The 23,633-nt window shown below is 55.2% G+C and overlaps 1 protein-coding gene across 1 annotated transcript in view; it reads left to right on the top strand.

Annotated features, from left to right (window-relative positions):
- The window catches only part of LOC120245736 (cholesterol 24-hydroxylase), a 31,835-nt gene extending 10,458 nt beyond the window's left edge, over positions 1-21,377 (top strand). Inside the window, exons 4-15 of the mRNA XM_039252921.1 lie at positions 3,397-3,470; positions 3,899-3,985; positions 8,723-8,861; positions 9,540-9,650; positions 10,453-10,603; positions 10,772-10,834; positions 12,721-12,793; positions 15,323-15,407; positions 16,063-16,173; positions 19,562-19,650; positions 20,418-20,484; positions 20,653-21,377. Of these exons, the coding sequence (XP_039108852.1) occupies positions 3,397-3,470; positions 3,899-3,985; positions 8,723-8,861; positions 9,540-9,650; positions 10,453-10,603; positions 10,772-10,834; positions 12,721-12,793; positions 15,323-15,407; positions 16,063-16,173; positions 19,562-19,650; positions 20,418-20,484; positions 20,653-20,820 (1,218 nt within the window). The 3' untranslated portion in view covers positions 20,821-21,377. The remainder of the gene's footprint in view (positions 1-3,396; positions 3,471-3,898; positions 3,986-8,722; positions 8,862-9,539; positions 9,651-10,452; positions 10,604-10,771; positions 10,835-12,720; positions 12,794-15,322; positions 15,408-16,062; positions 16,174-19,561; positions 19,651-20,417; positions 20,485-20,652) is intronic.
- The last annotated feature ends 2,256 nt before the right edge of the window (positions 21,378-23,633 follow it).

The following is a 23,633-nucleotide window of genomic DNA, read 5'->3' as shown; positions in this document are numbered from 1 at the left end:
TAATGAATTGTGTGATTTGTTTTTAGAAATGTCCCGTTTATCCTTGATAATATTCATTTCCTGAAGGATATTTTGTCTGGCATTAATATAGCCACTCCAGGGGTACCTGGATGGCTCAGCCAGTTGAGTCTGCGACTTTGGCTCAGGTCATGCATGATCTAGCAGTCAGTGAGTCCGAGCCCCATGTCGGGCTCTGTGCTGACAGCTCGGAGCCTGGAGCCTGCTTTGGATTCTGTCTCCCTCTCTCTCTGCCCCTCCCCCACTCATGCTCTGTTTCTCTCCCTCTCTCAAGAATAAATAAACATTAAGGAAAAATAGATAGCCACTCCAGCTATCTTCTGCTTAGTGTTGCTTGGTATATCTTTTTACCATCCTTTTACTTTTAACCTATCTGGGTTTTTAGATTTAAAGTGGGTTTCCTCTAGATAGTATATAGTCAGGTCTTGTACCATCTGACAACGTCTGCCTTTTAATTGGCGGGCTTAGCCCATTTATATTGAATGTAATTATTGACATGCTTAGGTTTAAATCTACCACACTGTTAGTTGTCCTCTGTCTTGTTGTTTGACACCCCCCCCCCCCCACACACACACCTTTCCTGCCTTCTTTTGGACTGAGTATGTTTTAGCACTCCATTTCATCCTCACTATTTGATTATTGGCTCTCTTTCTTTCTCTCTTAGTGGTTGTCCAAAGGTTTATAGTAAAATCTTTAACTTATATCAATCTACTACTTTGTCTCTGTCTGCTTTTAAGGGTTTCTCTTGATCACTGGTTTCAGGAATTTGATCATGACCTGCCTTCATGTACTTCTTGTTGTTCAATTCTATGTAAGAATCTTTGTACTTCTTGGATATGTGGGTTCCTTGAGCATATTTGCAATATTTGTAATGCATGTGTTAAAGTTCTTTTCTGCAAATTCCATCATCTCTGTTATTTCTGAGCCTGGTTTTACGTAGATTTTTCTGCTCTTTGACACGTCCGGTGATTTTATGTTGGACACTGGACATTGTGAATTGTACACTGTTGACTTCCCAATTTTGTTTTATTCCTTTAAAGAGTGCTGGGATTCATTCTCGCCGATGGTAAAGTTATTTGTGGGTCAGTCTGATCCTTTCCAGGTTTGCTTTAAGATTTTTGCCTTAAGGGTTGATTTAGTGTCGACTTTTACACTAGAGCTAGTCTAGCCTCACTACTAAGGAGCGACTCTTTCTTCTGGGGGCCGCTAATAAAGAGCTTACATCTGAAGTTTAACTCTGGCCACTGGGACCTTAAACAGTTCTTGGCCTGTGGAAGCTCTGAGAATTGTTCAGCATGTAGTTACTCAGTAATTCTCCTTGTCCCAAAAGTTGTTTTTGCTGGTCTTGTGTCCACTGTGCATGGGCACGGGTTGGTGGTATTCATGCAAAGCTGGAGGGGATCCCAATGCAGATTTCTTCACAGCTCTTCCTCTATGCACTTCCCTCCCCTCAGGTCCTCTGCCGTACAAATTGTAGCCTCCTCTTGTGTGTCTGGACTCTGATCTCTGTCTCATCAATTTGGAAAGCCTACTGGGCTACATTTGAGTTTCATCTTTTAGTGCCTTTATCCTGAAATTGCAGAAAGCTGGAGTAATCTTAGGTCATAGGTCCCACATCTTTTTTTTTTCTTTTCCTCTTCTCTTAGGATGCACTTCCTGTGTTCAGTGTCTGAAAACAGACACATCATGCATTTTGCCTATTTTTCTGATTACTCGTGGCAGGAGGACAAGTCCCCAGCAGTTATCCCTTAGTGGGCGGAAGTGTGTTGCCAGTGTGGACAGCCAGAGAAGGTGCTGGGGGTGCCCTGTGCACCCCTCACAGCCCAGGACCCAGCTCACTGGGCCTTCAAAGGATCCCCAGCCCCAGAGACCACAGGCATGGGGACCCTCGATTTTGGGAGCACCTGATTGGAGCCTGTGTGGAGGCTGCTGTGCCCGCAGTGTGGGGATGCCTCAACTCGGGTTGGGAGGGTTGGCCTAGACCTTGGACTATTTAGGGATGTTGGAGAGGGACCTGGGAGGTGGGTCTTTACTGTCATGGGGATGGAGCCTACAGGTGTGGGTAGTGAGGGAAGTTGGTTTACAAATAAGAGTTGTTGGGTGGGGGTGGGGTTCTCAGGAAATGGCTCATGCCCCATGGTCAGCCATTTTGGGGGGTTCCTTTTAGCTGAAAAAATTGATATGAGATCCCTAACCTAAGCTCCCGGATACCAGAAGCCCCTGGATTAATGTACAGTAGAGATATCATCTTCCTGCTTCCCAGTGCTCACAGGACGGAGCTCAGGGTGCCAGGAGGCAGGCCTCTGGGATCCAACACCTCTGCTGCCCCTCCCCACCTCTCTTTCTGCCTGAACGCAGCACGTGGCCCAGGCTTCCCCTGCCTGGATCACAGCCTTCTCTTCCTTCTCTGCCACGGCAAATTGCCTGGATTCAAATCCCATGTCCACCATTCACCGTGTGTGGTGACCTTGGGCTTGTTTTACATCACGGTTTCTCCGCCACATGTAAGATGAGCATGAAAGCAGCACCTGCATCTTAGGGTTGGCTGGGCACTAGATGCGCTACCGGAGGCTGGTGTGCACCTGACGTTTGTGAAGCACGTGCTGCATGCCAGGCAGTGTTCTCAGCACTTTTCAGGTCGAACAAATTGACTCTTTGCAGCCGCCTCCCTGGCCAGGCACTCTTCTTATCCCCATCCTGTGAGATGAGGAAACCAAAGGCAGAGGAGATGAGGAACTTAGTCCAGGGCGAAGCCAAGATGTTGAGCCTGGATCCAAATTCAAGCCAGCTGACTCCACAGCCTGAATTGTTAACCCCTTGGCTATGCTGCCTTAAGAGCTGTCAGCTAAGTTATTATTGTTACCATCCACCTGGTGGCGAGGCAAATTGATCCTTCCTCCGGGAAGCCTTCCTTGGCTTCCACGGCTGGGTTGGCACTAAAGATGCTGAATCTGTGCCAAGAGTCTCTCCTGTGTCCCAGAAGCACCCTCTCTGGGCTTCTTCCCTTCCCTGCTCTGGTTTCAGAGCAGCACCTGCCTTTTCTTGTTCTCACTGCTTTAGAAGGTGGTGCGGTGTGAGGTCCGTGCGTGGGCATCGAAGTGAGGACCCCCCACCACACCACTCCAGCTGAGTAGCCACGGAATATCACTTCACCCCTCCCTGCCCCACTTTCTTCCTCCCCAAACAAGATGCTGTTGCTTGAAGACAGGGCTTCCGGAAGATTAGGCAAGGTTGTATGGAATGGAGTGTTCCCACCACAGCTGGCCCCCGGTCAGTGGTGATTGTTGGGCGTGTTTCACAAGAGTCCAGAAAACCGCTGAATCCTTTGCAGCCTCTCATGGGTACATGAGCTCATGTTGGCTTTTTGGGGATGTTTAGAAGTTCCTGATGTCAACCAAGTACAACAAGGACTCCAAGATGTACCACGCAATCCAGACCGTGTTTGGTGAGAGGTAAGGCATTGGGGGGGGGGGCTGGGGGAGGGGCCAGGAACCTCTGGCTGCAGACAGCCCAGGGGGCCCAGGGCACTGGCTGCCAGTCACACCACAGCTGCCCCGTAAATGGTGGCCGCTGCTCCTTCCTTCTCCTCTTTCCCCTCTGGATAGCAGGTGGGAGTGTGGGAGTTGCTAGGTTGGTGCACATAATCACCCCCATTTCTTTTGTATTTTATTTATTTTTTATTAAAGTTCACAAAATTCTTCATTTTAACCACGTTGGAGTTACAATTCGGTGGCATTTGGACCATTCACAGTATGGTCTAACCATCAGCACTGTGTAGTTCCAGAATATTTCCATCATCCCCAGAGCTGACCCTGTTCCCATCAACCCATCACTCCCCCGTCCCTTCCTGTTTCTCACGTCAAGCATTTGTCTCCCACAGACTGTTTGGCCAAGGCTTGGTGTCGGAATGTGACTATGAGCGCTGGCACAAACAGCGCAGGGTCATGGACTTGGCCTTCAGCCGCAGGTAAGTGTATCCAAGATTGCGGGTCTTGGGAAGAGAGAGGTCTTCACCCGAGGGGGATGAAGGTGGAGGGAGAGCCAGGCAGGCTGCTCGGGGTGGGGTAGACAGACAAGGGGCTAACCATCAGGGGCTGAGTGACACTGATATGGGGGGGGGTCTTTTCGCTCCTCCTCTGGCTTTTTATTTTCTTTATTAGAGTTCTTATTTTTGGTAAGTGTTTATTTTTTACATAACTTTTTACTTAATGTTTTTTTTTTTTGAGAGAGAGAATGATATGAGTGGGGGAGGGGCAGAGAGCAAGGGAGACAGAGGGTCTGAAGTGGGCTCCCTGCCCACAACAGTGAGCCCATATGGGGTTCAAACTCACAAACTGCAAGATCATGACCTGGGCCAAAATCGGATGCTCAACCGACTGAGCCACACAGGCGCCCCTGAATAACTTTTGCTGAGATGTGGTTTTTATAACACATATTTCACCCACTTATTCACAAAATGGAACAACTACCACCATAGTCAAATTTAGAACATGTTCGTCACCCCCAAAAAGTAGGCACTCCCCATTTCCCCTCAATGGGGTCAGCCCCTGCAACCACTAATTTATTTTCCATTTCTATGGATTTTCGTATTCTAGACATTTCTTGTCAATGGAATCGTCCGACATTTCTTTTGTGTCTGACTTCTCTCACTCAGAGAGAAGGTTTTCAAGCTTCATCCATGCGAAAGCCCATTTCAGAACTCCACTTTTTACATTGCCAAGTGGAATTCCATCATATGGACATACTGCTTTTTCTTGTCCATTCATCAGTTGGGAGACATCTGAGATATTTCCAGTCTTGGCTGCCATGAACATTGGTATCCAAGATTTTGTATAGATGTATGTTTTCATTTCTCTTGAGTGTGTACATACCTAGGGGTGGGATTGCCAGGTCATACGGAAACTCTGTGCTTAACATTTGGAGGAAGGTAATCTTTTATTTGGATATAATTTCAAATTTACAGAAAAATTTCCAGAACAGTCTAAGGTACTTCTGTATATCTTTTGCCCAGATTCACTTATTGTTTATTGTTTATATCACCATTTGTTTTATCATTTCTTCTTGATGTGCACATATAAACGTATTTATCATTCTGTGTGTGTATATATATTTATAATTTTTTAATATAGTGTACTTTTAAAACCATTTGAGAGTAAGTTAGAGACATTGTGATCCCTTCCCTTAAGTACTTACATGTGTATTTTCTAAAAATGTGGACATTATTTTGGATGACTATAGTCCAGTTATCAAAATGAGGAGATTTAACATTAATCCAATACAGTTATCTAATCTACAATCCGCATTCAAGCCTTGTCATTGTCCTCGTCATCATAGCTAAGGTCCAACCTGGGTTCACAAGTTGCGCTTTGTTCCCACATCTCGTTAGCCTCCGTTGTTCTGGAACAGATCTTAGTCTTTCTCTGACTTCCCTGATTTTAAGATTACAGGCCACTTTTGTAGAATGTCCTTCAATTTCTTTTGCTGTTTCCATACAATTACACTCAGGTGATGCCTTTTTGGCAGAGATGGCAGAGAAGTGGGGTTGTGTTGTCAGGGCATCATATTAGGAGGTATGCGTTGTTGATTTGCCTCCCTGCAGGAGATGTGGCAGAGACAGTGTCCTCCAGGTTTCTCTACCATTAAGTTACCATTTCGTGCACAATCTGTGGTTGACTGTATCAACATCCTCACCTAGACTTTCATCACAGTCTCCCTGGCCTCCCTACCTTCTCCAATGCATCCACCTCACCACCCCTGGAGAGATCCTGCTAAAACTTAGATCTGAACACATTGCTTTCCTTTCCTGAAGCCTTCAAAGGCTCCCTATCACCTGAAAGATGAAGGTCAGATTCCACCCACCCCCAGTCTGTCCTCTAGACCCCTCCAGCCTTTGGACCCTCTTTCCTCCATCTTTTGGGACCCCTGGGTTCTTTCTGGCTTCTCTGCCTGTGTCCCTGCCCTTCTCTCTGCCTTGTGAGCTTCCCTGAGAAATTCCCACGTCTACTTTGATACCCAGCTAAGATGTCACTGCTAGGGGTCTGTGGTCCCTGATCCTCCGAGGCTGAGCTCTTGCCTCCAGCATGGCTCCTGTCACACCCACTGCAGTGATTCTCACTCAGCCCACCTCCACCACCAGACCTCGGACAGAAGGAGAAGACACACCCTCTCCCTGGACTCCTGTGCTCAGCACTGCACCCGGCACTTTGTGAGCCATCTGGGAAGTCCATAGCGTGAATGAAAACACGAATGAAATAAGGAGTTGGAAAAGTCTTGTCCTTGCTGGAAAGTTGCCAGGAGTGCGAATGAGGAGGAACAGACTAGAAAGAAGCATTCATTTAATACATTCTTGTTGTGCCAAGAGCCGGGGTTACAAAAGCCAGGCAGGGCGATGCCCGCAGGAAGCCCTGAGGCTGTCAGTTCTAATCAGCTGACTTCCCCGCTGTCTTGGCCGCGTCTCCAGCACACAGGACCTCCCTTTCAAACAGCACTTTGCGTTTTCCTAGGAGCTTTCATAGACACTTTTATTTAAAAATCTTTTCATTGTGTTAAAATACACATACCGCCTGTTTCGTTTTTAGGAACACAGTCCATGGCATTAAGTGTGTTCACGCTGTTGGGCTGACATCACCACACATTTTTTATTTGTGTCTCGCAATAAGGTAATCATCTGAGAGATGGCAGTTTTATTAGAAAGGCAACATTCACAAGGTTGTATAAAGAAGCTCTGGGAGCTGCCTGGTTGTGTTTGTCACGTGGTACGTTCTTGGTGAGTCCGCCTTCACCGGTGAGAAAACACGACCCGCTAGTGAGTGTCCTCTCCAGCCATGATCTACACAGAACATTGTCACATACTTTGAATAAAATCATGACCATAAATTGCCAGGTTCTGCTTTTCTGGATACTACTTTTACTGGAAGACCTTGCTCTCAACCATTTCAATAAAAAAACAAAAAACAAAAACAGGTGGGTTGGGATTTTACTGTGCTGCAAACACTCCAGCCCAACATTTTATATCCATAATGACCACGGGAGATTCAGTGTTAGTGTGATGGTCAGCCACGCGCCACCCAAATAGTCAGCCTTCTTAAAACAGACACAACTACAAATAATCTCACATATACATATATACTTGCCAACCATGTAAGTGTCGTGGAGAAGTCGAGCAGCTATGGAAGCACGTGTAGGGGCTACTTGAGGCTGTAAGAGACATCTTCCTGAGGAAGTGGCTTTCGAGTATCATCTGGAGAGTGGGCAGACGTTCAGGGCCTAGGGATGGAGGGTGGGAGGGCAGAGGTCTCCAGGAGAGGGGATAGCATGTGCAAAGGCCCTGAGGTGGGAAGGAGCATTGTGCTGTGGAGGCGCTAAAAGGCCATTATAACAGGAAACAGGATTGCTGGTGGGCATGTAAGGATGTCCCCCACACTGTTGAGGGTGACAGGGTGCTTCAGAGTGCTTTGGGTTGGCAAGGGACCAGAGCAGAGTGGCACCTTCAGTAGAGGCCACAGAGGATGAACCCTGCAGGCGGCATGGGTGGGGGCTGGGCAGCAGTGAGCCAGGAGGCTGGGGCCCGGTGGAGCCGGGAGCCAGGCCAGGTAGATGGGCAATGGAGAATGATTTTCTTTCCTGATTAAAAATTCCCTTTCCTGGGGCACCTGGGTAGCTCAGTCGGTTAAGCATCCGACTTCGGCTCAGGTCATGATCTCACAGTTCGTGGGTTCGAGCCCTGTGTCAGGCTCTGTGCTGACAGCTCAAAGCCTGGAGCCTGTTTCAGATTCTGTGTCTCCCTCTCTCTCTGACCCTCCCCTGCTCACACTGTCTCTCTCAGAAATAAATACAATGAAAAAAAAATTCCCTTTCCTCTCATTTTCTCTAAAAACCTCTTATTTGGAAACAATATCAAATTTCTGAATAAGTTTCAAGAACGAGAATAGGACAAAGAGAGGCGCCTGGGTGGCTCTGTCAGTTAAGCATCTGACTCTTGGCTTTGGCTCAGGTCATGATCTCCCCAAGTCCCGTGCCGGGCTCTGCTTGGGATTCTCTCTCTCCCTCTCTCTGCCCCTCCCCTGCTGAAGCTCATGCTCACTGTCTCAAATAAATAAATAAAAATAAACTTTAAAAAAAGAGAAGGGGAGGAAGAACACCCCATACCCTTGACCCAGATTGGTAACACCGAAAATTACTTTTAATTACGAAAGCAACCGTTTTTCTTAGTAAAAACTCAGAAACACAGAAGGCGCAGAGGAGCCACCTCCCTTCTCTCACTTGCTCGGGGTTACCATCTCTTGGGAGTCTGGAGCGTGTGCTTCCATCCCTGTGTCTAGCTCTGTGCTCGGGTGACCAGCCGGGGTAGCTGTCCCCGGGGCGGGAGCGCCGTGGGAAGGGAGCTCTGGGTCTGAGGACTCATTTCCACGCAGAGTTGGGGGCCATGATTGCTCAGGGACAGGGAATGCAATGGGTGGGCGAGGAGGGTGGGCAGTGCCAGCAGAGGGGTCCTCGGGTGGGGACCGTGGAGCGATTCAGAAAAGGCGGAGGGACAGTGTTCACCCTGTGTGGAATGGCGAAGCCCCAGGGCCTAGTTTGATGACTGCAAGCCCAACGTGGGGGCCGGGCCTCAGGGGCGGCCCCCTCGACTCTGCACTCTGGTCCCCCGCCTAGAGGGGCGGCCGCGGGCCCGGAGGCCACTGAGGCTGTGCTGCTTCCCCAGCTCCCTGGTCAGCTTGATGGAAACGTTCAACGAGAAAGCGGAGCAGCTGGTGGAGATTCTGGAGGCCAAAGCGGATGGGCAGACGCCCGTGTCCATGCAGGACATGCTGACCTGCGCCACCATGGACATCCTGGCCAAGGTGACAGGGGCGTGGCGGCCGCGGGAGGGGCGGTGCCACGTGGGGCCAGGGCTGCTCTCCCTCCGCCTTCCCTTCCTGGGGCTCGCCCTCCCTCCTGCTGCAGCGTCGACCCCTCGTCTGGGCGGGGAGCTCCCTGTTTCCTGGAACAGGCAAAACAACTTCCCTCGAGATCACAGCAGCCAATGCGTTCTCTAGGCTCGGACACCGGACTGCGAGAGGGGTGGGGGCTGGGCCGTGTCCGGTCAGTGGTGGAAGCAGGACTCGATCTCAGGTCTGCCCGTCTCCCAGCCAGAGCCTGCCGCCCCCTCAGCACCCGCCCCGGGTCTGGCTTGGCTCAGCACTGCCCCAGAACCCCCTGCACAGTTAGGCAGCCCAGGCGCCCGGACTGAAGGGTCGTTGTCACTCTGCAGGTCACCGGGAAGCTGGGTGGCGAAGGGACACCAAGGTTGGTTTGTTGAGCCAACAAGAAGCCAAGTTTGTTGAGTGGCTACTATGTGCTGGGCAGCCCTCACCATATCCCAGGGGGGTAGAACCATCGTGGGTAAGGAGTCCACGCCATGGTACACATGAACCCTGCGCACAGGGCCTGGGTCTGTAGCTGACCAGCAGCAGGCTCTGCCCTGGGTCTTCAAGCCTCACTGCCCCCCAGGGATGACCTCGCCCTCCTCTCTCCCCCAGGCAGCTTTTGGGATGGAGACAGGCATGCTGCTGGGCGCCCAGAAGCCTCTGTCCCGGAAGGTGAAACTGATCCTGGAGGGCATTACCGCATCTCGCAACACTCTGGCGAAGGTAACATCTCCACAGCCCTCCGGTGACCAGCCACCGTGGCTGGCTTTGTCCTAATTTGCGGGAGCATCTCCTCCAGTGACCTTTTCCCAGAATGGGTCTTGAGTTCAGTATGACCAAAGTGATGTCCGCACCAGTTAGGATCTGCCTAGATCACCTCAAGTAGAGATTTGAGTAAATTAGTAAAGTGGCCCTGAGGCAGGCAGTCTAGGATGGCTGTGAGAGCGCCACGATGTCAGGTGTTCGTGGAATTCTGTATCTTTCTGTTCTGCTGTCTCTAGCACATCACCTCATTGTTATAAAATGGCTGCGGCAGCTCCAGCCGTCACCTCCTTGTTCCAGGCATGAAGGAAGAAGAAGGTGGAAAGGTGGTACTCGAATGGATTCCCAGACAGTGGCCAGGGCCCTTTCCTGTTCCCTGGGACTTAAGCTTCTGAGCTTAGAGTCCCCTGATGCCACCCGGTCTTTTCAGCACTTGATTGTCTCTGGCCATGGCTTCCTCTGACCACGCAGTCCTAGCCACCTCCACCTTCAGGGAGCCCTTCTTAAGAAGCTTCCGGTGCGATGTGGGTCTTTCTCACGCTATCTAGGGATTTGGAATTGGAAGGGAAGTCGATGCTTCCGCTCACTGTGCTGCCTTGGTCTAGTCTCCTTGGCTACTTGACCCTTTCTAGAACATTCTCACAGTCTTCCCCTTGCTTGCCAGTGCTGCTGTGGGTTTCTAAAGTCGGTTCGGAGCTGGGGGGGTGGGGGGGTGGTGAGGCGCGCGTGCCCAGTCCGTGACCCAAGCGGGAGTTCTGTTCAGTTCATGCCGGGCAAGTGGAAGAAACTGCGGGAGATCCGGGAGAGCGTCCGCTTCCTGCGCCAGGTGGGCAAGGACTGGGTCCAGCGCCGCCGCGAGGCCCTGAAGAGGGGCGAGGACGTCCCTGCCGACATCCTCACTCAGATCCTCAAAGGTTCGAGGGCTCCTGCGGGGGCCTGGGGAGGGCTGGGCGTCTCGTGCCACCCGTCGGGGTGGCCGATCACACTGGGCTCGGGGTGTCTGCTGGCTCCCATGGGAAGGGCATCTGGGTCCCTGAGGGTGAGGGGCGGGAGGGCCACCTGACACCCTCCTTGCCTTCCAGCTGAAGAGGGGGCCCAGGACGATGAGATCCTGCTGGACAACTTCGTCACCTTCTTCATTGCGGGTTTGTAGCTCCAGCGGGCCGACGGCTCAGGGCTTTGCACAAACGGGGGGGGCCAGGCATCCCCTACGCCCTGACTCTGGGAGATGTTTCGGGCTGTCTGAGCAAAGTTCTGCTGCAGAACTGGGGGGGGGCTGGGATGAGGAGCAGAAGTCCCCTCTCTGCTCAAGGAGGTCCCCCTCGGCGGCCGCTGACCTGGTAATGCAGTTGGCAACCTGAGAGTCATGACACTGCCTGTTGCGCGGAGAGACTGACCGCGTGACCACTCAGAGTCTGCAGGGAGGAGGCCTTTGTTCGACCAGCCCCAAAAGACACGCCAAGCAACTTCATTCCTTTGCTCATGAGATATTTCTTGAGCGTCTTTCTTTAGAAAACTTCTCCTTCGGCCATCTCTAGAGTACCTCTTCTTCGAGGAAGCCCTCAAGGATTGAGCTCCCAGTTAGAAGCTCTCCATGGTGCCCAGAGCCCTCCTCTGCCCCCACGACTCACAGGGTCACTCCATAGACTTATCTATGGCGAGTCTGGGAGCTCTTCTTCCCACCGGGTTGCACGCTCGGGGCGGGCCAGGGGTTGCCCGCTTCCACCCGGGTGTTCCCAGGACCCGGTGCAGTACAGATGCAGAAAGCGTGGATGAAACGAATGGACGAAAGCACGAACACTAGGCACAGAAGACAGGCGGGCGGACAAGATGAGGGACGTAGTCTGACGGTGGAGGCGGACAGACAGAATTAATTGGGATTTTGCTGGCCAGTGGGTTTTCGGAGGAGGGCACGTGCAAGCCTGTCTCCCCGGCAAGATGAAAGAGGAGGAGGGCTGCCTGGGGTGGGGGTGGAGGAGGGCCCTCCGGGTGTGGAGGGGTGCGTGCAGATACCCTGGGAGTCCCAGAGGGATGTCCGGGTCAGAGCAGGACCTCAGGGCCCCGTTCCCTGCACTTGACCATGTGCTTGCTGAACGGACAATGGCTGGCCTCATCCTGCGAGCCAGGAACCCAGGTGCTCCTCCTGGGATGTGGCTCCTCCACGGGCCGGCTCTGTGGCCTGGGCCTCGGTTTCCTCATCTCTAAAATGGGGGCCTGGAGGTGCTCGCAGACTTCTATCCAACCCCCCAGTAGGGTTTCATGATCTCCCTCCGACCTCACGGCCCAGCCCTGCGTCCAGACACTGTGGGGCGCCGGTGTGGGGGGCAGGTAGCCTCACTTCCCAGCACCCACTTACTGTAAGGCGCAGGCCCCGCTCTCCACCCAGGAGGCCCCAGGCTGCTTGGCTGGCGGTGGCTGCACCTGGTAAAGCCACTTTCCCCTTCAGAGGAAATGCATGCATCTCAGGTGGTCCCCTCCCAGGCCAGTGGGGGCGTTTGGACTTGACCGGGTGCTGCCAGAACTCAGCATCGGCCCTCCCGCTGCTGCACAACTCCACCCTCTAGGGGGAAGCCACCCACTGGTCTCCCCTCGAAGCTAGAAGTGCATCCTCTCCTGGCCTCCGGGGTGGTGTCCGCCGCCTGGGGTCAACACCGGCCACGGGCTGGACTTGAGTCCCAGTTCCTATCCTGTGGCCAGAGAGAGACTCTCTACTCTCAGCCTTAGTTTTCTCTTCTACAACATGGGGATGAATACCCCTCCGGGCCAGGCAAAGCTCAAGGGTGGAAGGAAGGAGTTTTAGTGTCGAATCCGGAGGCGTGCGGGCAGATGCTGTTTAGTGGGCGACACTGGCTGGCCCAGGGGGTGTGGGGGTGGGCAGCCGTCTCCTCCGTAGCTGTACACCTGGCCCAGCTGCAGGGCGCAGACGTGAGGGTCAGAACTGCCGCCACGGGCTCAGGGTCGCAGAGGCGGGTGGGCTGGGCCGGCAGCACCCCGCAGTCCTGTGTGGAGCCACCGCTCTCCTTTCCTGCAGGCCACGAGACCTCTGCCAACCATCTGGCATTCACGGTGATGGAGCTGTCGCGCCAGCCTGAGATCTTGGCAAGGTATGGGGTGGGGAGACTCGGGGGGTGGGGGTAGTGGCCCCCCTAGAAGCTGGCGAGGGGATTGTCTGATGTCTTGTTCCTGGAAGACAGCCTGCTCCAGCCTCCCACGGCGGAGCCTCCGCCCATGTGTCCTGCATCTCTTCACCCCAGGGCCTTTGCACATGCCAGCCCCTCTCCTGGAAGCTCCTGTCCCTGCTTTTCTCCTGGAGATCTCTGTCCACCCCCGCAGAAGCCCTCTCACGCCCCTGAAGTAGCCATTCTGCATTTTCCTCTCCTAGGCTCCTCCCAGCTCATTTCCTCCTGGGTCCATTTGCTTGGAGTCTATTTCAGTTATGAAACTAGCAGCTAGGGGTCCATGGTTCTTCTTCCCTCCCCATGCTGTGCTCGGCTCCTGGCTGGCACTGAGGACCCAATAGAAGTCCAACTAAGTGCTGTAGGAGGGCTTGTCCTCAGCTGAGGAGACAGACGGGGGTGTCCGGGAGCTGGCATCTGAGCTGGGCCACTGGGTTCCTTAAATACACGCGGTGGAAGCCCCAACGGGTGTGGGGTGGGAGCTCAGGAGGTGGGCAAGCCTTGGTTACACTCCCTGATCAGCGGCATCCAAGGGCAGGGGGCCGGTCGCTTGAGAATATAAAATAGTTGATTGGGGCTTTAAATATATCCATATTCCACAGGGCCCCACTCCCTGGATCATCTACTGAATTTCGCCCCACGTTACTATAGCCTCTTCTCCCAATCCGCTCTTTTTTTTTTTTTTTTTTTTTTTTTACTGTGGATACACACACACACACATACACACACAAAATTTGCCATTTTGGCCATTTTTAAAAAACATTTTTGCCTAAGGACCTCAATAATTTTTTGTAAGACCATGTGTCCCCTCACACACTTTTATTTTTTTAATAAAGTTTATTTACTTATTTTGAGAGAGAGAGAGGGAAAGAGAAAGAGAGGGGCAGAGAGAGGGAGGGAGAGTCCCAAGTGAGCTCCGCACTGTCGGCACAGAGCCCAACACGGGGCTCCATCTCACGGTTCATGAGATCATGCCCTGAGCTGAAATGAAGAGTCAGATGCTTAACTGACTCAGCCACTGGGCACCCCTATTCTGATCATTTAAAAAAAATTTTTTTAGGGGCGCCTAGGTGGCTTAGTCGGTTAAGCGTCCGACTTTCACTTAGGTCATGATCTCAAGGTTCGTGGGTTCCAGCCCCGTGTCGGGCTCTGTGCTGACTGCCAGCTCAGAGCCTGGAGCCTATTTCAGAGTCTGTATCTCCCTCTCTCTCTGACTCTCCCCTGCTCATGCTGTCTCTCTCTCTCTCTCCTAGAAATAAATAAAAATATTAAAAAAATTTTTTTTAATGTTTATTTTTGAGAGAGAGACAGAGAGAGAGAGAGAGGGCAAGTAGGGAGGGATAGAGAAAGAGGGAGACACAGAATCCAACGCAGCTCCCGGCTCTGAGCTGTCAGCACAGAGCCCGACGCAGGGCTCGAACCCACGAACCATAAGATCATGATGTGAGCGGAAGTCAGACACTTAACCGACTGAGCCCCCCAGGCGCCCCTCTTCTGATCATTTTTGGGTGCACAGTTCAGGGGTATCAAGCACATTCACACTGCTTGGCGGCCATCACCACCCCATTCTGGAACACTTCTGTCACTACTAATGGAAACTGTCCCCATGAAACAGTAGCTCCCCCCTCCCCTGAGGAACCCCCCCCCCCCACCATTCTGCTCTCTGTCTCTGTGGGTTTAACTCCTCTAGGACCTCATATAATTGGAATCATTCGGTAATTGACCTTCCTGTCTGGCTTGTCTCATTAGCACAATGTCTCCAAGGTTCACCCAGAAGGTGTCAGAACTTCCCTCCTTCTTTAAGGCTGAAGAGTAGTGCGTTGTCTGGGCGCCCCCCGTTTTGTTTACCTCCGCAGCAGTGCAAGTGCAAGTGTCTGAGCCCCTCCTTGCACTTTGGCCGTGTACACCTACAGAGGAGTTGCCCTGGCACTCGGTAGTTCCCTGCTCTCTCCACCTCCTTGCGACCCTAGTGATTTTCTGCCTTGTGATCAGAGCCTTCCTGACGGGCGTGAAGCGGCCCGAACGCACTCGCAGGCCTGTGTGTGACCCGCACAGCGGCGCGTGCTAAGGCTTCCTCGGCAGCGTCCCCGCGGCTCCTTCCGCTGCGGGCCCTGGGCGGCCGCGAACCGGGCTGAGATGCGCTTCTTTGCGCAAACACCTGTTCGTGGTGCGTTCATTTCCCTGAAGCCGGGTCCGTGCAGCCAACTGGGAGCGGAAGGCCCTGGAACAAAGTCCCAACTGCCTGGGCATCTTGGTTTGGGCGTGGTGGTCCCTGGACGTCTTCAACATGAAGCGGGCCGTGTGTGTGTGTGTGTGTGTGTGTGTGTGTGTGTGTGTGTGCGCGCGCGCGCGCGGTGCCCCGGGCGCTCTCTTCCCGCCTCCTTCCATCCCCCCTTCGTGACACTAACAGGGGCAGTCGGTCCCTGGGGACGAGCTTGCGTTTGTCTGACCCCACAGGCTGCAGGCCGAGGTGGATGAGGTCATCGGCTCCAAGCGGCACCTGGACTGTGACGACCTGGGGAGACTGCAGTACCTGTCCCAGGTGTGGGGGCGGGGCGGCAGCTTGCGGGCGCGGGGGAGGTTCGTCCAGCCGGGCGCTGCCTCCCCGAACCCCTTCCTGGGGGGGGGGGTCTCTAACTTCACTGCACGTGAGACTGTCCCGGGAGATTGAAAATGCTTCCCGCCCCCCTCCCCCAACCTGCCCCAGGCCAATGTCAGAGTCAATGTCAGGCCAATGTCAGAGTCGCTGGGCGGGACCCGGGGCGGGGCAGCCGTTTGCTAAGGCTTCTCAGGTGAGTCCCAAAGGCAGCCCCGCTGGGAACCCGGCCCTGAGTGAATGGCCCTTGGCACTTCCCAGCTAGGCCAGGCGCTTGTGGGGGGGGGGGGCTCAGGCTGGCCAGCGGGGCAGCACTCGGCGGCCCCCTCCCCCACAAAGCGCATGGGAGGCCTGGCTTGAGCTGGGGGCGGGGTGCCCTGGTTCAGACGGAGGCCTGGGCGCTGGGCCGGGCTCTGGCGCCGTGGTCCCGCACGACCTCCTACTCCTCTGGGGCCTCAGTTTCTCCTTCCGTGACAGGAGCGGTTGGACGAGAAGAGGCGGCTAACTTGGCAGGGGGCCTGAGGCCGGGGCGGGGGCGGGCCTGGGGCGCGGCCTGGGCTTCTCTGACGTCTCTCCTCGCCGCCCCACGCGGCTTCCGTAGGTTCTCAAAGAGTCGCTGAGGCTGTACCCGCCGGCCTGGGGCACCTTTCGGCTGCTGGAGGAGGAGACCTTGATTGACGGGGTCCGAGTCCCCGGAAACACCCCGCTCCTGGTGCGTAGCGGCCCTCCCTGCCCTCCCCCCGGGAGGGGGGCAAGCTCTGAGGTCGTGGCGTCGGTCAGTGGCCCCGTTGTGGCCACTGGGGCTTGTCACTGGCTTCACCATAACCGTATGAGGCCTTTCTCCCTTTCCACCGCATCCAGTGTGAGGTCGCGGCTGCTGATTCAGGAAGGGAGGCGCCCCGTGTACATCTGAGGGTGCTGAGGCTCAGAGAGGTTGGGTCACTTTCCTGAAGTCACACAGCCGGCAGGCAGCAGACACGGCAGTGCCGGGTTTCACAGCTGACCCACTCCCTCCTCCCCCACGGAGGGGACTGTCTCCCCCTCCTCGCCTTTACTTGCCATGTCGTTGTTTACACACTCACTCATTTGTTCCCTCGTCCCGCACCCCTTCATGCACAGCGACCTCTCAGAAAGCCACCCCCACACTAGAACCGTGTCACTGTCCTGCGTCCCTCCAGACGCAGTGACTGTCCTGAATTTTGTGCTTACCATTCCCTCCTCTGTGTGTGTGTGCGCACGTGTGTACATCCACACCATAGTATGTCCTGGGATTGCTTTGTGATGCGGGCCCTCACTTCACTGCACACTTCACGTGTGTAGACCGTCACCCCGTTATCCATTCTGGATCAGCAGGCATCTCTGGGAGCCACCCTGCCCACCCTACTCTCCCGAGGACTGCGGCTGCTGCTCCAGCCCACGGGACGGACACACCGTGCGGTCGGGGGCAGGAGGGCTGGGCTGTGGGGCATCTGAACCTTCCACTTGGTAAACTAGTGCCGAAGTGCTTTCCAGAACACCTGTGCCAACCCAGACGCCCATCCTCCCAACTGTGGTCCAGCTTCTTGCCAATCAAATAAGTGCAAGGAAGGTATTTCCCTGTGGTCTTGATTTGCACTTTTCCCAGTTACTAGTGAGGCTTGCAGGCCCGTTATCTCATTGTGAGGCAGGGCTCCCTGTAAAAATTCATTTAAAAATTTAAAAAAATGAATATTTATTTTATTTTTGAGAGAGACAGAGCATGAACGGGGGAGGGGCAGAGAGAGAGAGAGAGGGAGACACGGAATCCGAAGCAGGCTCCAGGCTCTGAGCTGTCAGCACAGAGCCCGATGCGGGGCTTGAACTCATGAATCATGAGCTCGTGACCTGAACCCAAGTGGGATGCTTAACCGCCTGAGTCACCCAGGCGCCCCTCCCTGTGACAATTCATATGTGAATCCTTTGTTGCAAATGTCATCTTTAGACTTGTGGACCGTCTTCGTTCAAGTGTTTTTAATGATCCGAAGTTCTTAATTTTTCAAGGATCGGTTCTCTTGTTTTCTCTTAGGGAGCCCCGCCCCCACCCCATCATGAGCTCAGCACAGTCACCTACGTGGTCTTCTGGCAATGTCACATTTTCCTTTTGCAGGTTAAGTCCCTGTCTACTTGGAGTAGTGTGAGGTGGGGATCTGTATTCCTTTTCTGGGGCTGCTACTACAAAGCACCACAGAAAGGGGCGCTTAGCAGCAGAAATGTACTTTCTCACGGTTCTGGAGGCTGGGAGTCCAAGGTCAAGGTGTCTGTAAGCCTGGTGTCTTCTGAGGCCCCTCCCCTCGGCTTGCAGACGGCCGCTTCTTGCCCTGCCCTCACAGGGCCTCTCCTCTGTGCGTGTCTGGGTCCTAATCTCTTCTCACAAGGACCCCAGTCATACTGAAGTAGGGCCCACCCCAATGACTTCATTATAACTTAATTGTTGCTTTATTTTTTAATTTTTAAAAATTAAAAAACAGTGTTTTTTGAGAGAGACACACACACACACAGAATCCGAAGCGGGCTTCAGGCTCCAGGCTCCGAGCTGTCAGCACGGAGCCTAACATGGGGCTCGAACTCATGAAACGCGGGATCATGACCTGAGCCGAAGTCGGACGCTTAACCAACTGAGCCACCCAGGTGCCCCAACTGTCGCTTTAAAGAGACTATCTCCAGGGGCACCTAGGTGGCTCAGTCGGTTAAGTGTCTGACTTCGGCTCAGGTCATGATCTCATAGTTTGTGGGTTCGAGCCCCGTGTCGGGCTTTGCACTGATTGTGCAGAGCCTGCTTCAGATTCTGCGTCTCCTGCTCTCTCTGCCCCTCCCCCCACCTCTGTCTCTCAAAAAAATAAACATTAAAAAAAAAAATTTTAAAACATAGAGAAACTGTCTCCACATATAGTCACATTCTGTGGTTAGGACTTTAAGACAAGGATTTTAGGGGGACAAAATTCAGCCTACCCCCAGGCCTGGTTTTGCTTTTACAAAGGAAAACGGCACGCTTGTGGCTCTGTCTGTTGGGCAGCCCTCAACCCCAGTGGTGGCCCGGCTTTCCCCGGCTCCGCCACGCCTCCCCCAGCATGCATCGAAGCCTCATGACGTGCGGGTCTTTATTCCGCTTTCCCGCTCCAATACCACCCGCCTGAATGGCCCAGGTGGCGGTTCAGATGCCCTCACATCTGGCTGAGCAGGCGGGTAGCCACGTGGGCCTGGAGGGGGCAGATCCCAGCCCCGCTCTGGCGGGCTGGACCGTCTCTGGGCCTCGGCGCCCTCCTCATAAACTGGGGGTGATCATCCCTGAGTCACAGTTTAATAGCTTTCATCACGTGTCTGGTAGATATCCCTGCACACAGTGGGGCCCTTTGCTGGCCTCAGCCCCCTCTCCACCTTATTAAGCTCCCACTCACGTTTCTGAGCTCGGTTCCAGGCCCTCCCTCCGCTCTCGCTGCCCTGACTCTCAGAACAGAGAACCGGGAGCAGGGAGCTCTTTTGTGCAGGCGTGGCAAGGCAGAGGGGGGCACCCAGGGCCCTAGTAGTGGGGGTCACGTGTGGCCCCTGGAGGCCAGGGGCACAGAACATTGCCCTCAGGCAGGAGGCGACATGGCATGCTTCGGAAGGCCAGTGGGGGCCCACGGCTCCTTTGCCTCCCCCCCTCTCCCCATAGAAACAAGCCTTGTGCTGAAAAGGGACTTGGAATGTAGCTCTTAGAGATCTCGAGGAAGGTGCTGTCGAAGCCGACCTGAGTTTGAATCTCAGTTTCGCCACTTACTTGCCCAGTGACTTTAGGCAAATCGTGAACCTCTCTCTGAGCCTCAGTTTTCCCATCTATAAGAGAGGGATAACTGTGGTCCCCCCCATAGCATGGGGCCAAGCACAGGATGATGCAGCTGGTCCTTACTAGCACCCTGGGCTGTCTCTTTCCTTCATCTTAGATACTTCCCAGGGGCCAGTGGGACCCCACACTGGCCCAGATGGGTGGGTGGAGTGGGGGGGCAGTCTGCTCCTGGTCACCCCACTGGGTGACCACAGGGGATCAGGGAGGTGTGAGGGTGCCAATCGTTGGAACCAGAGACGAGCGGGTCCTCTCCCCACAGTTCAGCACCTACGTCATGGGGCGTATGGACACATATTTTGAAGACCCGCTGACTTTCAACCCTGACCGCTTCAGCCCCAAAGCACCGAAGTAAGTCCCTCTTCAAGGTGTGTGTGAGTAGAGGCCTGGTGGGCAGAGGGTGGTCCCAGTGACCTCTGGGCTGAACCACCTATGAGCCCTGAGCCCACGTGGCTTCCAGATCACCATGAGGAAGTTGCCACCCCCACTCTGCCCCCTTTTATGGGGAGGAAATCACAGCTCAGAGAGGTAAGTAACTTGCCCAAAGATGCACAGCCAGTAGCTGCAGAGCTGGGGTTCGAGCCCAGCTCAGACTGGTTTCAACGCCCAGACTTGTAACTAGTCCCTTATATTGGGAAGCCCTGTGACTCGGGCAAGGGGCTGCTCCTCCCCCTGCCTTGAAGGTCCTATCTGAGTAATGGGAACTCCGATGGCTCCCTCTGAAGGCTGCTGTGGGGGCGAATGCCTTAAAGCACAGTGGTGAGGACAGCCCAGCCCCAGGGACCAGCCACCTGCGTCCAGACCCAGCCTCTGCCCAGAACTGGGCGTGTGACTGGCCGAGCATAGAAGTGGCAGAGGAGCAGGGGTGGGGGCCTTGCTTTGGCTTTCCAAGCCTCAGTTCCTCCAGCTGTGAACTGGGGATAATAACAGCTCCTTCTGGAAGGCTCCAGAGGAGGGCAAAATGACAAAATGCTGATGCGGAGCTCGACAGAGCCAGCGTCTTGTATTCAGTGGGTGCAAAAGCCAGCCCTGGTCCAGAGTGGTGCAAGGGATGGGTTTGTCACCGCGGTGGCAGAGCCATACGGGGCCGCCTCCGCCTGACAGCCCTCTCCCCGTAGGCCGAGGTTCACCTACTTCCCCTTCTCTCTGGGCCCCCGCTCCTGCATCGGGCAGCAGTTTGCTCAGGTAGGAGGCCAGGGCTGGGTGGTGTCTTGTCCTGGGCCAGGAGGCATTTCAGAGCCCTGCTCTGGGACCCCGGGGCCGGGGGAGGGGCGGGGGGGGAGGGAGGGCTGGCGGCTGGGGTGCTGGCTGCTTTCAGGCCACGCCTCCCGCCCTTCCCCCGTCTCTGCGCAGATGGAGGTGAAGGTGGTCATGGCCAAGCTGCTGCAGAGGCTCGAGTTCCGGCTGGTGCCCGGACAGCGATACGGGCTGCAGGAGCAGGCCACGCTCAAGCCGCTCGACCCCGTGCTGTGCACTCTGCAGCCCCGGGGCTGGCAGCCCGCACCCCCGCCGCCCTGCTGAGCGCGCCTGGGGTGGAGGGCGCTCCTCCGGCAAGGGCCGCACCCACACTCCTCTCAACCCCGCCGCCACCCCCCCCCCGTCCCCATGCCCCCCCCCCCCCGGGCACCCCCCACCTGCTTCCCTCCTCGCTCCTCCCCTAGAGCTCCCCGTCCGACGCTAACTCCACGCCCTTCCTGGATCGGCCCCTGCCTAACTCCCAGCTGCGCCCCAGATGTGCTATCTCTCACCCCAACCTCTTTGCACAGGCCACCACCCCCTGCCACACACCCTAACTCTTGCTCACTTCCTAAAACCCTCTTCAGGTGTCACCTCTTCCAGGAAGCCCTCCCTGCCACCCCCCCGGCCGGGCCAGGGGCCCCTCCTCTATGCTCCCTTGGTCACCTGTGCTACCTCTAACACCACACTGACCACACTGTATTGTGAGTGTCCTTTGATGTGACCAGCTGCCCCGCCAGGCTGCGAATGCCTCGTGGGCGAGGTCTGCGTATGATCGTCTCTGAGCTGCCCGGGCGTGGCCCAGAGCCGATGCTCAAATAAATGTGTGTTGACTGCATGAATGAATGGCCGGACCGGGCCAGAGCGCTCTGGCCTCAGTTTGCTCATCTGTAAAATGGGAGCGATGGTGAGGGTGGTCTAAGAGCTGGTGCAGCTCTAGGCGCTGCCCCTGAAGGCGCCCAGACAGTGCCATCTTGGACAAGGTTACCAGCAGGGCTCTGCGGTAGTAGAAGCCAGTTCCCGGGGTTATGTGTGCGGCCACGTTCCTGGACGTGGTGTGAGGTTGGGATTACAAGCAGGGTTTTGAGAGCTTGATTTGACAGGGTCAGGGGCCTGGGGCCCGTGTGGTCTAGTCTTCTCCCAACAAGGGTGCTGGTGCCCCAGAGGGCCTCAGGCAGGCTGGAGACCCCCGGGACCTCTCTTGGGAGCCGCTTGGTGGACCTGAGCGCCTGGGTGCCTGGCCTCACCCCTGCTGGCATCCTTTGCACCTTCTGGCACGATGCTTCCCTTCCCAACCCGGTCGGAGGAGGCCGGGGGGCCCAGTCCCTGGAGGTGAGACTGGAGCCCCAACAGGTGGGTGAAGACACCATTCTTTCCTCCCCGGGCCTAGAGGTGGGCAAGGGGCCACAGACGCTGGACTAGCCCTGTCCTCTGGACCCACCCAAGGAAAAGGACCCCCTGAGTCTCTCCTCCAGTACTCGGGAGCGTGTCTTCCCGCGGAGAAAGCAACATGCCCTCTGCCTGGGGTACATGCCCTGGAAAGGTCTGCTCTCCATACCAGGGAGGGTGTGGATTTGGGGCGTCGCTCGCTTTACCTCAGCTCCTCCTCAGTCCTTGAGCAGTCTTGAGCCGGGGACCTTCCTATTTAGCAGAAGACGAAGCTGAGGCTCAGGGGAGGAAGTGACGGGCTCAGTATGGGGGGATGGGGGTGTTACTGAGCCCATTCCTCTCCCCGGCCCAGGTGGGTCAAGGGAACTGGCACTTGTCTGCCCTGAGCCCCTGGGCAGAGCGTCCAGCCTCCAGGACGCCTCTGTGGCCGCAGATTCTTTGCAGCGGGAGAGTTCTGCTCCCCTAGTTCTCCGCCCAGACCGAGCACTAGGCCTTGATCCAGCTACACCCCCACCCTCCCTCTCCTTTCCAGTTCCCTGTCTGGGGGGCCTCAGAATGTCCTGTGGCTCTCAGAACGGTGTGCCTGGGCTCTGCCTCCAGCTGCGTGGCCAAACCCACCCCTCGCTTGTCTCTGCCCAGCTCCCTCCCACGGCCACCCAGATGCCACTGTTTCCTCTTGTCTCGGTCCTGGGCCTTCAGCCTTGTACTGCTCCCAGGGACCTGCCCTGCCTGGGCCATTACCACCCCCCCCCTGCGGCTTCTCTTTGAGGTTCACCAGCCCCCTGTAGCCCTCCCTCAGCCCCACAGCAGCCCCCACACACTCCAGGCTCCCCCACCAGCCCCCTGGTCTCCACTAGCACCCCCTACTCCATGCCCTCTGCTTCCTGCCGTGGCTGGGCCTGGCCCCCACAGGACAGAACCTCCTTTGCTGTCCATCTAGAAGGTCCACCGTCTACCAAGGCTTAGCACTCCAGGTGCGTGACCTGGCATTGCCCGAGGGGTCTGGAGAGGTCAGCTCCCTCTGGAAACTGCCGATTGCCTTTACCATCATCTGACTTAGCAAAGACTTATCCGTTGCTGAGCCTGAGTCTTCACATCATTATTTCTTCAAATCCTCTCGCGTGTGGCCCATTTCACAGATGAGGAAGTCAAGGTCACCACTCACAGCCAGGCCATAGTGGAGTCGGGACTCAAACCTGACCTGCACCAGCTCAACGAGCCCTGTCACCCAAGGCCGGGGCTGGCCTTCAAGGACTGGAAACCCAGGCCTGGGAGGCCTGAGGTGAGTGGGAAGAGCAGAGTCTGGACCCCCTAGCTGGGCTCTCCTGTCATTGCCTGTGGGTTAGTGCACCCATCCCGACCTTCCCAAGCCACTTCCTTCTCCATAAAATGGGCTTTTCATGAGAGAGCAGGCCTGGCTGCATAGATGAGTCACTTGGGCCAGCTGGGTCCACTATGGGATGGGATCCGGAAACTTCTCTTAAGTCCCCTGGAAAACTCCAATGTGCACAGGGATGGTGCCAGCCCCTGGAACTCGGAAAAGATGTATCGAATTGAAACCAAGCTATTGGAGCCAGACCTCCTGGGATCAAGTCCTACCTGACCTGTCACTGTCTGGGGGGCTTGGGCCTCAGTTTCCCCATCTGTAAGGAAGGGGACGGATGATAGGACCCACATCCTAAGATTGATAGGAGAATTAAGAGCATTCT

Source organism: Hyaena hyaena, unplaced genomic scaffold (assembly GCF_003009895.1).
Source record: "Hyaena hyaena isolate Hyena2069 unplaced genomic scaffold, ASM300989v1 scaffold_427, whole genome shotgun sequence".
NCBI lineage: Eukaryota > Metazoa > Chordata > Mammalia > Carnivora > Hyaenidae > Hyaena > Hyaena hyaena.
Note: the sequence above shows the minus strand (reverse complement) of the source record. Positions and strands in the feature narration are given on the sequence as shown.